Genomic DNA, 15,150 nt, shown 5'->3' with positions numbered 1-15,150 from the left:
CCTGGGAGACAGAAGGACCTGGGTTCTAATCCCAGCTCTACCAATGGCTTGCTGTGTGACCTTGGGCACGTCACTTAACTTCTCTGTGCCTCTGTTTCCTCAACTAAGAAATGGGAATACTTGTTCTCCCTCCTACATGAGCCCCATGCGGGACAGGGACTATGTGCGACCTAATTGACTTGTTCCTACCCCAGTGCTTAGAACAGTATTTGACATATAGTGAGCGCATAACAATTACCATAAAAAATAGCATCCTAAATCTGGAGGAAGGTGGGAAAATGAAGAGCACAGGAGTCTTCTGTTTTCATTCATTCATTGATTTGTGTTTATTGAGCATCTGCTGTGTGCAGAGCACTGTACCAGACAGTTGGGAGCATGGAGCAGAGGGACAGATTTGGCCCTTCCTCTCAAGAAGCTTTCAATATAATGGGGTACAAAGGCAGATCTAAATTGTGTGTGTAGGGACGTGTATATACATATAATAATGACTGTATAAGGACAGGAGATAAAACACATCTCATGATCATCTCATGATGATTGGTGTGCATTTTTGATTGTCTTGTTTCAAATTTGAGCTGCCCCAATTGCTCACCAGCCATTGATTTCTACAAATCGGCATTTCCATGTTCACCCCAGAAAAATATCCAAACCACAAAACTTACTGTAGACCAGCAAATGGAATTCACCACAGTTGACACCATTTCCACAGTGTCCCTTGAGAGCGACCTTTTTGTTTTCCTATTTTGATGAGGAAAAGATGATGATGATGGCATTTAAGCGCTTACTATGTGCAAAGCACTGTTCTAAGCGCTAGGGAGGATACAAGGCGATCAGGTTGTCCCACGGGGGGCTCACAGTCTTAATCCCTGTTTTACAGATGAGATTACTGAGGCACAGAGAAGTTAAGTGTCTTGCCCAAAGTCACACAGCTGATAATTGGCGGAGCTGGGATTTGAACCCATGATCTCTGGCTCCAAAGCCTGTGCTCTTCCCACGGAGCCACGCTGCTTCTCTGAAAGAGAAAAGATGTCTTGTTTAAGAAGTGCTCACCAGTTCCTGGGGCAAACCAGTGGTTGGCATATCCTGGTTTATCTCTGCCTGTGGCTGCGGGGTGTTTGGGGAGAGGGTGTGTTGGCTGGCTTCCTGAACATTTATTTATCTCTAGCTCACTGCTGAGGACAGCATTGTAGGTCGCTGGCTATTTTCACCGAATCAGTGGATCACTTTATGCAGTAATAATACCTAAGACAGTTATGCCTTTATTTTATTTATAGGAGAATGCCAGAATCCTGCAGGAGCGAAGCGTTGCTTACATTAATTCAGATTCATCCATAGAAGGTAACTCCCATTTCTGCTCAGAAAATTCACATTAAAGCACAGCTTTAGGGCCTAGAGGCTGTTTTTACCTTTGTTTGATTAGGGAGATCAGCGAAGTTGGGAGTCTTCTACCTCTTTTTAATAATTGTGGTACATGTTAAGCCCTTACTATGTGCCAGATGGGTCAGTGGAAAGAGCCCGGGCTTTGGAGTCAGAGGTCGTGGGTTCAAATCCCGGCTCTGCCAATTGTCAGCTGTGTGACTCTGGGCAAGTCACTTAACTTCTCTGGGCCTCAGTTCCCTCATCTGTAAAATGGGGATTAAGACTGTGAGCCCCCTGTGGGACAACCTCATCACCTTGTAACCTCCCCAGCGCTTAGAACAGTGCTCTGCACATAGTAAGCGCTTAATAAATGCCATCAATAAATAATAATAAGTAATAAAATAGATACAAACTAATCAGTTGGGATTCAGGCCCTGTTCTACATGGGGCTCACAGTCTTAATCCTCATTTTAAAGATGAGGTAACCGAGGCCCTGAGAAGCGAAGTGGCTTTGCCCAAGGAAAACACAGCAGAAAAGTGGCGGAGTGCTCCTTGTGGGGACTTAAATCCCGCACGGTGAGCGTCTTTGAATTCTCCGGGGGTAGAGCCCCCACTTCGTACCTGTGTGATTGGTTGCATAAGGAGTTTCATATCACAAAGGGTCTTATCCCATCTGATAAACACAGGATGCACTTTAGGCCTTGAAAGTAGAGCTCCCTGTTGAATATGGAAGGTCCCAATCTGATCGTGTTTACTTCTGTCTCTTGGCAGGATTTTATGTCAATCTGTCAATTTGATGTCAATTCTCGCTGTGACTCTTCCTTTTCTCTTTGCCTCCTTTTTGCCTCTCATTTTCTCTCCTAGGATAGTATGACATGGTATTCTCCCCCATTATTAAATAATGCGCATTTGCTTCGAACGTAATTTCCCTCTTGAATTTCTCAGGGACCATCCCTGACCCATCTGCATGTTCCTAAGAACAATGCAGCGGTGGACTCTGAATAAATCGCCCTCCCAATTTGTGATTTTTTTCAGGCAATTACACTCTGCGAGTCGACTGCACCCCCCTTCTTTACCGGCTGGTGTATCAGCTGACCAAAGAGGTACCACCAAAGACCCCGATCCCCCCCCTACTCTGGGCCTTGGGAACCCTTTTCCATCAGGTGCCCTGAATTGGCTGTGGCCACTTTAAATAGCCCCCGAGCCACACAGGTAGCAGGGTCCAGAATCAATCAGGCAGTGGTATTTATTGAGTGTTTACTGTGCACAAAGCACTGTTCTAAGCACATAGGGGAGTACACTATTGCCGGCAGGACTCCTTTCCTACCAACTGACCCTTTTCCTTGGTTCTGCCTCCTGCACAATGGGGAGAAAACCAATCAATCATGCAGGGCACTGTACTATGCTCTTGGGAGAGTACAACACAATGATGATGGCATTTGTTAAGCGCTTACTACGTGCGAAGCACTGTTCTAAGCGCTGGAGGGGATACAAGGTGATAATAATAATAATGGCATTTATTAAGCACTTACTATGTGCAAAGCACTGTTTTAAGCACTGGGTGATCAGGTTGTCCCATGTGGGGCTCACAGTCTTAATCCCCATTTTACAGATGAGGTAACTGAGGCACAGAGAAGTTAAGTGACTTGCCCAAAGTCACACAGCTGACAAAGGGCAGAGTAGGGATTAGAACCCATGACCTCTGGCTCCCAAGCCTGGGCTCTTTCCACTGAGCCACGAAACATACCCTTCTCACAATCTTTAATTATGTTCTAAAAACTGAAAGAAATTAGAAAGGAGCAAAATGCTACAACCCTGGTTAAATAGTTTAATTGCCTCACAATCCCCAAATTCTCTCCGCTGTTGGGTAGGGACCGTCGCTATATGTTGCCAACTTGTACTTCCCAAGGGCTTAGTATAGTGCTCTGCACACAGTAAGCGCTCAATAAATACGATTGAATGAATGAATGAGCTTACAAGGAGGCAGCATGGCTTAGTGGAAAAAGCACAGGCCTGAGAGACAGTAGATCTGCTTTCTAGCCCCAGCCCAACCTCTGGTCTGCCGTATGACCTTGGGCAAGTCACTTAGCCTCTTCTAGCCTTAGTATTCTCCTCTGGGAAATGGGGATTCAATACCTGTTATCCTTCTCCCTTAGGCTGTGAGCCCAGGGGCTGTGTCTAACCTATTTACCTTGTATTACCCCCAGCATTTAGCCTGGTGCTTGGCAAATATCATCATCATCAATTGTATTTATTGAGCGCTTACTGTGTGCAGAGCACTGTACTAAGCGCTTGGGAAGTACAAGTTGGCAACATATAGAGACAGTCCCTACCCAACAGTGGGCTCACAGTCTAAAAGACTGTAAAATAGTAAATGCTTCCTAAACACCATCCTCACTGGATGGTATTTAACAAGGTCTCATCCCCAGACTGACCTGCTTTCTTGTCATGCTGTGAGCAGGCGGCAATAATAATAATAATGATGGCATTTATTAAGCGCTTACGATGTGCAAAGCACCGTTCTAAGCGCTGGGGAGGTTACAAGGTGATCAGGTTATCCCACATGATCAGGTTGTCCCCACTGAGGCGTGGAGAAGTGAAGTGACTTGCCCCAAGTCACCCAGCTGACGATTGGCAGAGCTGGGATTTGAACCCATGACCTCTGACTCCGAAGCCCGGGCTCTTTCCACTGAGCCACACTGCTTCTCTAAGAGGAGGGGGCGAGCCACTCCTGGTCATAACTCTCTAGCCCAGTTCCTGCGGAAATCTGCCTGGCTAGTGGATCCATGGCTCTCTGCCAGCCTAGCCCCTTTCCCTTTTGGAGGGCTGAAGTGCCTGCGGGGATCTATCAATCAATCAATCAATTGATGGTATTTATTGAATGCTTACTGTGAGCAGAGCACTGTACTAAATGATAGAGTACAATCAATCAGTGCTGTTTATTGAGTACTTACTGTGTGCAGAGCACTGTACTCAGCGCTTGGGAGAATACGACAGAGTTGTTAGTCACAACCCCTGTCTTCAAGCAGCTTCCAGTCTGCCAATTATATCAATGGAACACCAACTGCGTGCTTGGCACTGCACTGTTTGGGAGAGTACAGTAGAGTTAGAAGACACAGTTCCTCCGCCAAAAGGAGCTTATAGTCTAAAGGTGAGCCCGTTGTTGGGTAAGGACCGTCTCTATATGTTGCCAACTTGTACTTCCCAAGCGCTTAGTACAGTGCTCTGCACACAGTAAGCGCTCAATAAATACGATTGAATGAATGAGTAAAGGGGAAGACAGACACATAATAATATTCGGCAAGGAAGAAGTGCATAAACAGCAGAGCATGTGAATTGATTTGCCCTAAAGCGAGTGGCACGGCGTTACATAGAGATTTTCCCAATAAACTCGCGTGATAGAAGACTCTTTTTAACCGGGCAAGCAGCACTAAAGTTCACATGTCCATGCTGTCACTGATTCCGGCCTTTAAAATGATGTTTTCGACTTAACCCGTTCTTTAAAATCAAGCAGCCCATATGAGTGAAATTTATTGAGTGCTTACTGGGGCCAGAGCACTGTACCAGAGAAGCAGCGTGGCTCGGTGGAAAGAGCACCAGTTTGGGAGCCAGAGGTCATGGGTTATAATCTTCACTCCGCCACTTGTCAACTGTGTGACTTTGGGCAAGTCACTTCTCTGGGCCTCAGTTACCTCATCTGTAAAATGGGGATGAAGACTGTGAGCCCCACATGGGACAACCCGATTACCTTGTATCCCCCCGCAGCGCTTAGAACAGTGTTTCACACATGGTAAGTGCTTAACAAATGCCATCATCATTATTATTATAACTAAGCACTTGGGAAAGTACACTACAACGGAGTTGGTAGACACGATCCCTGCCCACAAGGAACTTGCTCTCTACAGGCATTAGCAGGGAGGTGCTTTAAGCGTCGCGACTACTTAACCAGTTCCTGGTTGAACCTTGGCTTCTTTTTACCAGGTGCCCAGTCCTGATGATGGCTATGAAGGCAAGTCCCTTTATGAGACCTGGCTGCAAAGGGATCCGTCTCCCGAGGGGGAGGAAGTGCCCAGGTAACATTTGCCCGGCAAAGTTTTGGGGTCACTGTTTTTTGATTAATGGCTTCGGGCACTCTGGCTGGAGACTGACAGCTTTTTTTTGTGAGTAGGGAATGTGTCTGTTATAATAATAATAGTAATAATGATGGCATTTATTAAGCACTTACTGTGTGCAAAGCACTGTTCTAAGTGCTGGGTATGTTACAACGTGATCCGGTTGTCCCACGGAGGCTCACAGTCTTCATCCCCATTTTACAGATGAGGTAACTGAGGCTCAGAGAATCAATCAATCAATCGCATTTATTGAGCGCTTACTGCGTGAAGTGACTTGCCCAAAGTCACACAGCTGACAAGTGGCGGAGCTGGAATTTGAACCCATGACCTCTGACTCCAAAGCCCGGGCTCTTTCCACTGAGCCACACCGCTTTGTTGTTCCGTACTCTCCCGAGCGCTTAGTACAGTGTCTACACACAATAAGCACGCAATAAATACGATTGGCTGATTGACTAGAAGGGGCCGTTCAGGTATTTGTTCAATTGCGTTCATTCATTGTCGTATTTATTGAGCGCTTACCATGTGCAGAGCACTGTACTAAGCGCTTGGGAGAGTACGATAGAACAGTAAACACACACATCTTTCCACAAGAGCTTAATGGGCTCATGCCAAGTGGTTCTGTTTGTCTACCATGGCTGGCGGAAGCTGATAATTCAGCAGTCGTGGGTGATGACTCTTCAGGGGTGACGGGAGCACTCGAGGTGCTATTTATTGAGCACTGGTCCAAGCGCTTGGAAGAGTGTGACCGAAGCACGTGACGTGATTCCTGCTCTCACTGGGCATTTGCCGTGGAAGGGAAGATAGGCATATAAATCTCTAGGGGTGGGGACGTCAGAGTGAGGAGCCAAAGGACGGTTATTTAAGCATCTGTATGCTGGGGCAAAAACAAACAGTCAAGTGCTAGGGGTAGCCAGTCAGATGCGGGTGAGCAAAATACGATTGGAAACCAGATAGGATCTTGTAAACCATTCTGGTGGTATTTAAGTGTTATTAAGCAGCGCCGAGTCTTCCGGTTCTTGGGGTAGCCTGATATAATAATAATAATGGCATTTATTAAGCGCTTACTATGTGCAAAGCACTGTTCTAAGTGCTGGGGAGGTTACAAGGTGATTGGGTTGTCTCACAGGGGGTGCTCACAGTGTTAATCCCCATTTTACAGATGAGGTAACTGAGGCCCAGAGAAGTGAAGGGACTTGCCCAAAGTCACACAACTGAACAATTGGCGGAGCCGGGATTTGAACCCATGAACTCTGACTCCAAAGCCTCCGCTCTTTCCACTGAGCCACGCTGCTTCCCATATGCAGAGCAGCCTCCTGATTCAGAGACAACCTGCTCACGGGGCTGCATCCAGTGGGGAGCAGGGGGATCTGCTAAATGGCCGAAGAACACTTTCCCCACCAGGACTAGGCTTAGCAACACAAATAATAATAATAATAATTATTATTATTATTATATTAGGTATTATTATGTATTATGCATTTGGTAAGTGCTTACTATGTGCTAAGCACTGGGGTAGATACAAGCAAATCCCTGACCACATTGGGCTCCCAGTCTTAATCCCCATTTTACAAATGGGGCCCAGTGAAGAATAATAATAATACTAATAATACTACTACTACTACTAATAATAATAATAATAATGTTGGTATTAAGCACTTACTGTGTGTCAAGCACTGTTCTAAGCGCTGGGGTAGATACAAGGTAATCAGCTTGTCCCACGTGGGGCTTACAGTCTTCACCCCCATTTTACAGATGAGGTAACTGAGGCGCAGAGAAGTTAAGTGACTTGCCCAAGGTCACGCAGCTGACAAGTGGCAGAGCCAGGATTGGGACCGGGGCTTTCCGACAGCCAGGCCCATGTTTTTCCACTAGGCCATGCTGCTTCTCTAAAAAGGATTAATTACATACACACGCGTAGCGATACACTGAATACTAATTTATCGGGAACATCCGACTCACATCAGACTAAGCACTGTGCCGTTTGGTGTTTGCTCTCTTGGATTTCTGCCTCTCCTGGCACTACCCAGGGTGATATTTTTCTTGGCACGTAGTAAGCGCTTAACAAATACCATCATTATTATTGAAGTTTACCAGGTGGAGGTCTATTGGGAGAGGAAAGGAGATTGTTTTGTTCATCAAAACTGTATCCCTTTGGGGAGCTCTAAAACACCATCTGTCTATTCCGGTGTCAGTCTGTGGGCCAGGCTTGTGTTATTAGTTATTACTTTGCCTTCCGATATGTAAATGCCCCCAGATGTTTATTCAGGAGATTCATCAATCATTTAAATGGAAGTTGATGCTGATGAAGTGGAAAGCGCAGACGGCATCCTTTTTTGCTTTTTAACATAATAGTTGCCCTCATTTTGTCACCCCCCCCAGTTCAACCGTTTTTCCTGGAATATGCTGATGTATAAAGCTGACATTCTGGTATCTGGTTTTTCTCTCCGGTCGTTTTTTTTTTTTCCTTTTTTTCTGCCTAGAGTGGCTCAGTGGAAAGAGCACGGGCTTGGGAGTCAGAGGTCGTGGGTTCTAATTCCGGCTCCGCCACTTTTTAGCTGTGTGACCTTGGGCAAGTCACTTAACTTCTCTGTGCCTCAGTTCCCTCGTCTGTAAAATGGGGATTTTTTTAAAATGGCATTTATTAAGCACTTACTATGTGCAAAGCACTGTTCTAAGCGCTGAGTTAACTGTGCACCCCACGGGGGACAACCTGATTACCTTGTATCCACCCCAGCGCTTAGAACAGTGTTTACACATAGTAAGTGCTTAACAAATACCATTGTTATTATTATTATCGGTATTATTATTATTACTATTATTATTATTATTATTTAGGGTTTGTCCTTGTGCTGTGTAATCTTTGCGATGTCCACCGGGTGGTGCCAGCGAATTGTAGCTCACATAGCCCAAAGCTGAAATTGTATTAAACGCTCTGTTTCTGGATTCAGGGATCAAGTCCCTTTTCCCGGCTCCCAAAGCCTTGTTTCCCAAGAAAGAGCACGGAATAGGCTTGTTCCCCCAGGATAAAGTGAGCACTTTTTCATTAGGCTGGGTCCAAACGATCCCTTTCTTTTCCCGCCTCCAATAATGTCTTTGTTAAGCGTTTACTATGTGCCAGGCACCACACTAAGCACTGGGATAGAGATACAAGCAGGTAATAATAATAATAATAATGGCATTTGTTAAGCGCTTACTATGTGCAAAGCACTGTTCCAACTGTGTCCAACCTGACCCACATAGGGCTTACGATCTTAATCCCCACTTTACAGATGAGGTAACTGAGGCACTGAGAGAAGTGACTTGCCCAAGGTCACCCAGCAGACACGCGGCGGAGTCAGGATTAGAACCCAGGTCCTTCTGACCCCCAGACCTGTGCTCTAGCCACTAGGTCACACTGCTTCCCTAAGGGCGAGAAGCATTTTTCCGGTGAGCACTCCGAGCTGACCTCTCCCACCCTGCTGACTCGACTGCCCTTCTCCTCCTCTAGAATCAACAAGCTGGGATCTGGAAGCGATTTTGAAGCTTATTTCCAGAGGCTGGGAATTGCTTCCGGTAGAGTCCGTTATACCAAGAATCGGGTAAGTCATTTTATTAGCCAGACTAAAATTTTTGGTTGTTGCTTCCTGGTTGCATATGTGATCTCCCAGCCCTATCAGTTAATCAGTGGCAATAATAATTATGGTATCTAAGTGCTTACTACGTGCCAAGCACTGTTCTAAGCGCCGGGATAGATGCAAGGTAATGAGGCTATCCCATGTGGGGCTCACAGTGTTAATCCCCATTTTACAGATGAGGTAACTGAGGCACAGAGAAGTTGAGACCTGTCCCAATGTCACACAGCTGACAAGTGGCGGAGCCAGGATTAGAACCCAAGCCCTCTCACTCCCAAGCCCGTGTTCTTTCCACTAAGCCATGCTGAAAAGCAGCGTGGACTATGGATAGAGCATGGGTCTGGGATTCAGAAGGACCTGGGTTCTAATCCCCCCACTTGTCTACTGTGTGTCACTGGACAAGACACTTCATTTCTCTGTGCCTCAGTAACCTCATCTGTAAAATGGGGATTAACACTGTGAGCCTCATTTGGGACAGGGACTGTGTCCAGCCCAGTTTACAAGCGGGCACATTTAAGCACTTCACAAATACCACAATTATTATTTGTTGAGCACTGTGGGAAGAGCACTGTACTAAACACTGGGGAGCGTTCAATAGAGCTAGTAGGCACGGTGCCTGCCTTCAAGGAGCCGACAATCTAGCAGGGGTGGGGGACAAACACGAAAGCCAATTTCCTGTAGGGGAAGCTAGCCAGTGCAGGGAACGCTGTCTAGACTGTGAGCTTGAGGGCAGGGAATGTGTGTGATGTTATAATAATAATAATGATGGTATTTATTAAGCGTTTACTATGTGCAGAGCACTGTTCTAAGCGCTGGGGAGGTTACAAGGTGATCGGGTTGTCCCACGGGGGGGGCTCACAGTCTTCATCCCCATTTTACAGATGAGGGAACTGAGGCCCAGAGAAGTGAAGTGACTTGCCCACAGTCACACAGCTGACAAATGGCAGAGCTGGGATTTGAACCCATGACTCTGACTCATCATCATCATCATCAATCGTATTTATTGAGCGCTTACTGTGTGCAGAGCAGACTCCAAAGTCCGGGCTCTCCCAAGCACTTAGTACAGTGCCTTGCACACAGCGCTCAATAAATACGATTAATAATAAATAACAGAACTTCTGCGTGCGCTGAGTGGTGCGCAAAGTTGGGCCCTCTCCAAATTAGCAAGCATGGGGAGATGAGAGTTCGAGTCAGTGCTTGGAGTTGGTTTCATCGCGGCCCGACATAGGGCGGCCTTCACACTGCAGTCTCCTTTGCTTATCTAAATTACTTTGGATCTGACATATTGTGCTTGCTCTGCTTTTTATCCCTCCATAGAAGACCGACAAGTTCAGCAGCTATCCGGTCTATCACACCATCTACGAGACGTTCGAGGTCGTAGAGCAGTTTTACGATCCCACATTTGCGAAGCAGCTCGCCGTCGCCCAAGTACGGGGCGGGCTAGTGTATGAACTGGCAGACTCGAGAGTGATCCCTTTCGACTGTCAAGACTACGCGGGCGCTTTAGAAAACTACGCCTCCGGGATCTACAATCTGTCCAAGAAACATGAGCAACAAGTTAAGGAGTATGGAGTGTCGTTTGGTAAGTTAGATTCGTTATTATTACTAGTCTTAGTAGTAGCAACAATAGTTGTGGTATTTAAGTGCCTCCTATGTGCCAGGCATTATACTAAGCACTGGGGTGGATACAAGCGCTTAGTACAGTGCTCTGCACCCAGTAAGCGCTCAATAAATACAATTGAATGAATACAAGCAAATTGGGTTGGACACAGTCCCTGTCCCACATGGGGCTCACAGTCTTAATCCCCATTTTACAGATAAAGCAACTGGGGCATAGAGAAGTTAAGCCACTTGCCCAAGGTCACGTAGCAGACAAGAGGCAGAGCCGGGATTAGAACCCAGTTCTTTCCAACTCCCAGGCTTCTGTTCAATATTTAAGTACTTATGATGTGCCAAACACTGGGCTAAGCGGTGGGGGAGATCAATCAATGGTGTTTATTGAACGCTTGCTATGAGCAGAGGACCGACCCAAAGCGCTTGGGAGATTACAGCGCAACAGATTGAACCGACACGTTCTCTGACCACAACGAGGGGAAGCAGCGTGGCTCAGTGGAAAGAGCCCGGGCTTTGGAGTCAGAGGTCATGGGTTCAAATCCTGGCTCTGCCAATTGTCAGTTGTGTGACTTTGGGCAAGTCACTTAACTTCTCTGTGCCTCAGTTCCCTCATCTGTAAAATGGGGATTAAGACTGTGAGCCCTATGTGGGGCAACCTGATCACCTTGTATCCCCCCAGCGCTTAGAACAGTGCTTTGCACATAGTAAGTGCTTAACAAATACCATTATTATTATTATTATTATTACTATTGAGTTTACAGTCTAGAGATATACAATAATCAGCTCAGACACAGTTCCTGTCTCACATGGGGCTCACAGTCCAAGTAGGAGGGAGAATGGGTAATTGAATCCCCATTTTTCAGATGAGGAAATCTGGATCTGGGAGGGGAATTCATGGGTTTGGGAGCAAGGAAGGCTCAGAGAAGCACGTGAGGTTCAAGAGACCTCAGATGGGCTGCCACAAACCAGTGCTTGTGTGATGTCACGGCATGACACTGCCTGCCCTGCGTAACAAGTGACGTCACAGGCATAAGTTTAGAATCCATCATGCCCGCGACAGTTGCTCAGCTTGGGATCAGCCTAACTACTACTGACTCTTTATTTTTCAGACCCCCTGTTTTCTGCCGTGAGAAACTTCTCGCAGGCTGCCACGGATTTTCACCGAAGATTGGCACAGATAGATTTTAATGAGTAAGTTGGGTTCGTTTCAGGAGGGAAATGGGATGAGCCGGTAAAATGCTTTCCTCCATTGCTGGCAGGCCCAGAGCATTGTGACAGTCCACTGTGGTGCTTAGAGCTGCAGAACATTGGGTTTCTGGAATTTCAGTGGTACCCATCCATTTCTGCATCAAAGAGAAACTCTGGCACACCATCTCTTCTCCACCTTACCTATCCTCACTCCTCTCCCCCACCCAAGTCCTTCTGATTCCCAGGCTTTATCCATTCACTGTCCCTCGATCTTCTCCTGCTTGCCATTGACCCCCTATCTGGAATTCTCACCCCCTTCATGTGGAACAGGCAATCGCTCTCCCCAACTTCAAAGCCTTTTTGAAATCACATCTCCTCCAGGAAGCCTTTATAGAATTTTTAGAGTTGTTTTTATGATATTTGTTAAGCATTTACTATGTGTCAGGCACTGTAATACAAGCTAATCAGGTTGGACACAGTCTCTGTCCCACATGGGGCTCCCAGTCTTAATCCCCATTTTACAGATGAGGGAACTGAAGCACAGAGAAGCTAAGTGACTTGCCCAAGGTCACGCAGCATAGTGGCAGAGCTTGGCTTAAAACCCAGGTCCCTCTGACTCCCGGGCTCTATCCATTAGGCCACACTACTTCTCTGCAGTGGTCTCTCTGTCAGGCTGCTTAATACTAATAATTATGATATTTGTTAAGCGCTTACTATGTGCCAGCACTGCTCTAAGCGCTCGGGGAGATATAATTGGGTTGGACACAGTCCTCGTCCCACGCGGGGCTCAGTTTTCGTCCCCATTTTACAGTTGAGGGAACTGGGGCACAGAGAAGTGAAGTAACTTGTCCAAGGTCCCCCAGCAGACAAGTGGCAGATTTGGGATTAGAACCCGTGACTTTCTGCTTCCCAGGCCCAAGCTCTGTCCACTAGGCCACACTGCTTAGGTGGCTGCAGTCTGAGTCTTAGTGACTGACCTGTGTGCGTGTGGCTTCCTCCGGCAGCGCCCTGGCAGTGAGGATCGTCAATGACCAGTTGATGTTGGTGGAAAGAGCTTTCATCGATCCCCTCGGTTTACCTGGGAGGCCATTCTACCGGTAAGAGCGTGAACCGCATTAACCATCAGGGAGCACAGTTGTCAGGCACTGCTCAGATAGTTGGTCTGTAATGACAAGAAAGAAGACAGCAGACACAGAATGCGCAGGCATCATGGAGGTGGTTAATTCATGCATTGTCGTATTTATTGAGCACTTACTGTGTGCAGAGCACTTGGGAAGTACAAGTTGGCAACATCTAGAGACAGTCCCTACCCAACAACGGGCTCACGGTCTAGAAGGGGGAGACAGACAACAAAACAGAACATGTGGACAGGTGTCAAGTCGTCAGAACAAATAGAATTAAAGCTAAATGCACATCATTAACAAAATAAAGAGAATAGTAAATATGTACAAGTGAAATAGAGTAATAAATCTGTACAAACATATATAAAGGTGCTGTGGGGAGGGGAAGGAGGTAGGGCGGGGGGATAATAATAATCATAGTTTACGGTACTTGGTAAGCGCTTAGTATGGGCCAAGCACTGTTCTAAGCATTGGGGTAGGTACAGGTTAGTCAGGTTGCAAACAGTCCCTGTCCCACAAGGGGCTCACGGTCTTCATCCCCATTTTACAGATGAGGTAACTGAGGTGCAGAGAAGTTAAGTGGCTTGCCCAAGGTCACACAGCCGATACGGGATTAAAACCTAGGTCCTTCTGAATCCCATGTTCTATCCACAAAGCCACACTGCTTCTCTCGGGCAAGGTCCTTGCTGTTGCTATTTTGATAATAACAATAATAATAATAATAATAATAATAGTGATGGTATTTGTTAAGCACTTGCTATATGCCAGGCACTGTTGTAAGTGCTGGGGTACATGCTAATCAGGGTGTTCCACCAGAGCACTCTTGTTGTCTTCTGGTAGAAAGAATAAAGATCTGTAGTTGGCTATTATATCAGAGGTCAGAGGGAGTGCAGTCTCTTACCCTCCTTCTGTGTTTCGTTGTGTGATAGTAGTAGTAGTAATAGAGAAGCAGCGAGGCTCAGTGAAAAGAGCCCGGGCTTTGGAGTCAGAGGACGTGGGTTCAAATCCCGGCTCTGCCACTTGTCAGCTGTGTGGCTTTGGGCAAGTCATTTCACTTCTCTGGGCCTCAGTTACCTCATCTGTAAAAGGGGGATTAAGACTGTGAGCCCCAGGTGGGACAACCTGATCACCTTGTAACCTCCCTAGTGCTTAGAACAGTGTTTTGCACATAGTAAGCGCTTGAATGTCATTATTATTATTAATTGTGGTATTTGTTAGGCGCTTACTGTATACAGACCAATGTAGTAAGCTCTGGGGTAGATGCAATATAAGCAGGTCTGGGCACAGTCTCTGTCCTTCATGGGGCCCATCATCTAAGAGGGACAGAAAAAAACCAGGTATTATTATCTCTATTTTACAGATGAGGTAACCAAAGCAGAGAAAAGATGTTACCCAAGATCACATAATAGGCAACTGGCATAGCCAGGGTTAGAAAACTTTTAACTCTCCTGTCAGTTGTATTTATTGAACGCTCTCTGTGTGCAGAACGCTGGACTAAGCGCTTGGGAGAGTACAATATAACAAGCTCATGCTCTGCTAAGCCACCCTGGTTCTCCTCCAGGAAGCTTAGCACTCGTTTCCTCATGCCATCCACAGTCAAAAGGACAAGCTACTGGACTTAGACATCAGAGCAGTCTGGTTGTGCTGAAAAACCTTAGAAACTATAAGTAAAATGTATAGGTTTTATTGTCTTATTCTTTTAATTATAGGGAGAGAAGAGCACAACAATAAACAGACACATTCCCTGCCCACCCACTGATGGGAGGCCATGAGAAGCAGCGTGGCTCAGTGGAAAGAGCACAGGCTTTGGAGTCAGAGGTCCATCAATCAATCAATCAATTGTATTTATTGAGCGCTTACTGTGTGCAGAGCACTGTACTAAGCACTTGGGAAGTAGAAGTTGGCAACATATAGAGCCAGTCCCTACCCAGTGGGCTCACAGTCTAAAAGGGGGAGACAGAGAACAAAACCAAACATACTAACAAAATAAAATAAATAGAATAGATATGTACAAGTAAAATAAATAAATGAATAGAGTAATAAATATGTACATATATACATATATACAGGTGCTGTGGGGAAGGGAAGGAGGTAAGATGCGGGGGATGGAGAGGGGGACAAGGGGGAGAGGAAGGAAGGGGGTCA

At 46.3% G+C, this 15,150-nt stretch overlaps 1 protein-coding gene across 1 annotated transcript in view; it reads left to right on the top strand.

The window, feature by feature from the left end:
- The window catches only part of LOC119941399 (N-acetylated-alpha-linked acidic dipeptidase 2-like), a 38,845-nt gene that overhangs the window by 22,871 nt on the left and 824 nt on the right, over window positions 1-15,150 (top strand). Inside the window, exons 12-18 of the mRNA XM_038761821.1 lie at window positions 1,275-1,338; window positions 2,395-2,462; window positions 5,341-5,432; window positions 8,959-9,049; window positions 10,400-10,664; window positions 11,806-11,887; window positions 12,889-12,981. Of these exons, the coding sequence (XP_038617749.1) occupies window positions 1,275-1,338; window positions 2,395-2,462; window positions 5,341-5,432; window positions 8,959-9,049; window positions 10,400-10,664; window positions 11,806-11,887; window positions 12,889-12,981 (755 nt within the window). The remainder of the gene's footprint in view (window positions 1-1,274; window positions 1,339-2,394; window positions 2,463-5,340; window positions 5,433-8,958; window positions 9,050-10,399; window positions 10,665-11,805; window positions 11,888-12,888; window positions 12,982-15,150) is intronic.

Source organism: Tachyglossus aculeatus, chromosome 20 (genome assembly GCF_015852505.1).
Source record: "Tachyglossus aculeatus isolate mTacAcu1 chromosome 20, mTacAcu1.pri, whole genome shotgun sequence".
Classification (NCBI taxonomy): Eukaryota; Metazoa; Chordata; class Mammalia; order Monotremata; family Tachyglossidae; genus Tachyglossus; species Tachyglossus aculeatus.
Note: the sequence above shows the minus strand (reverse complement) of the source record. Positions and strands in the feature narration are given on the sequence as shown.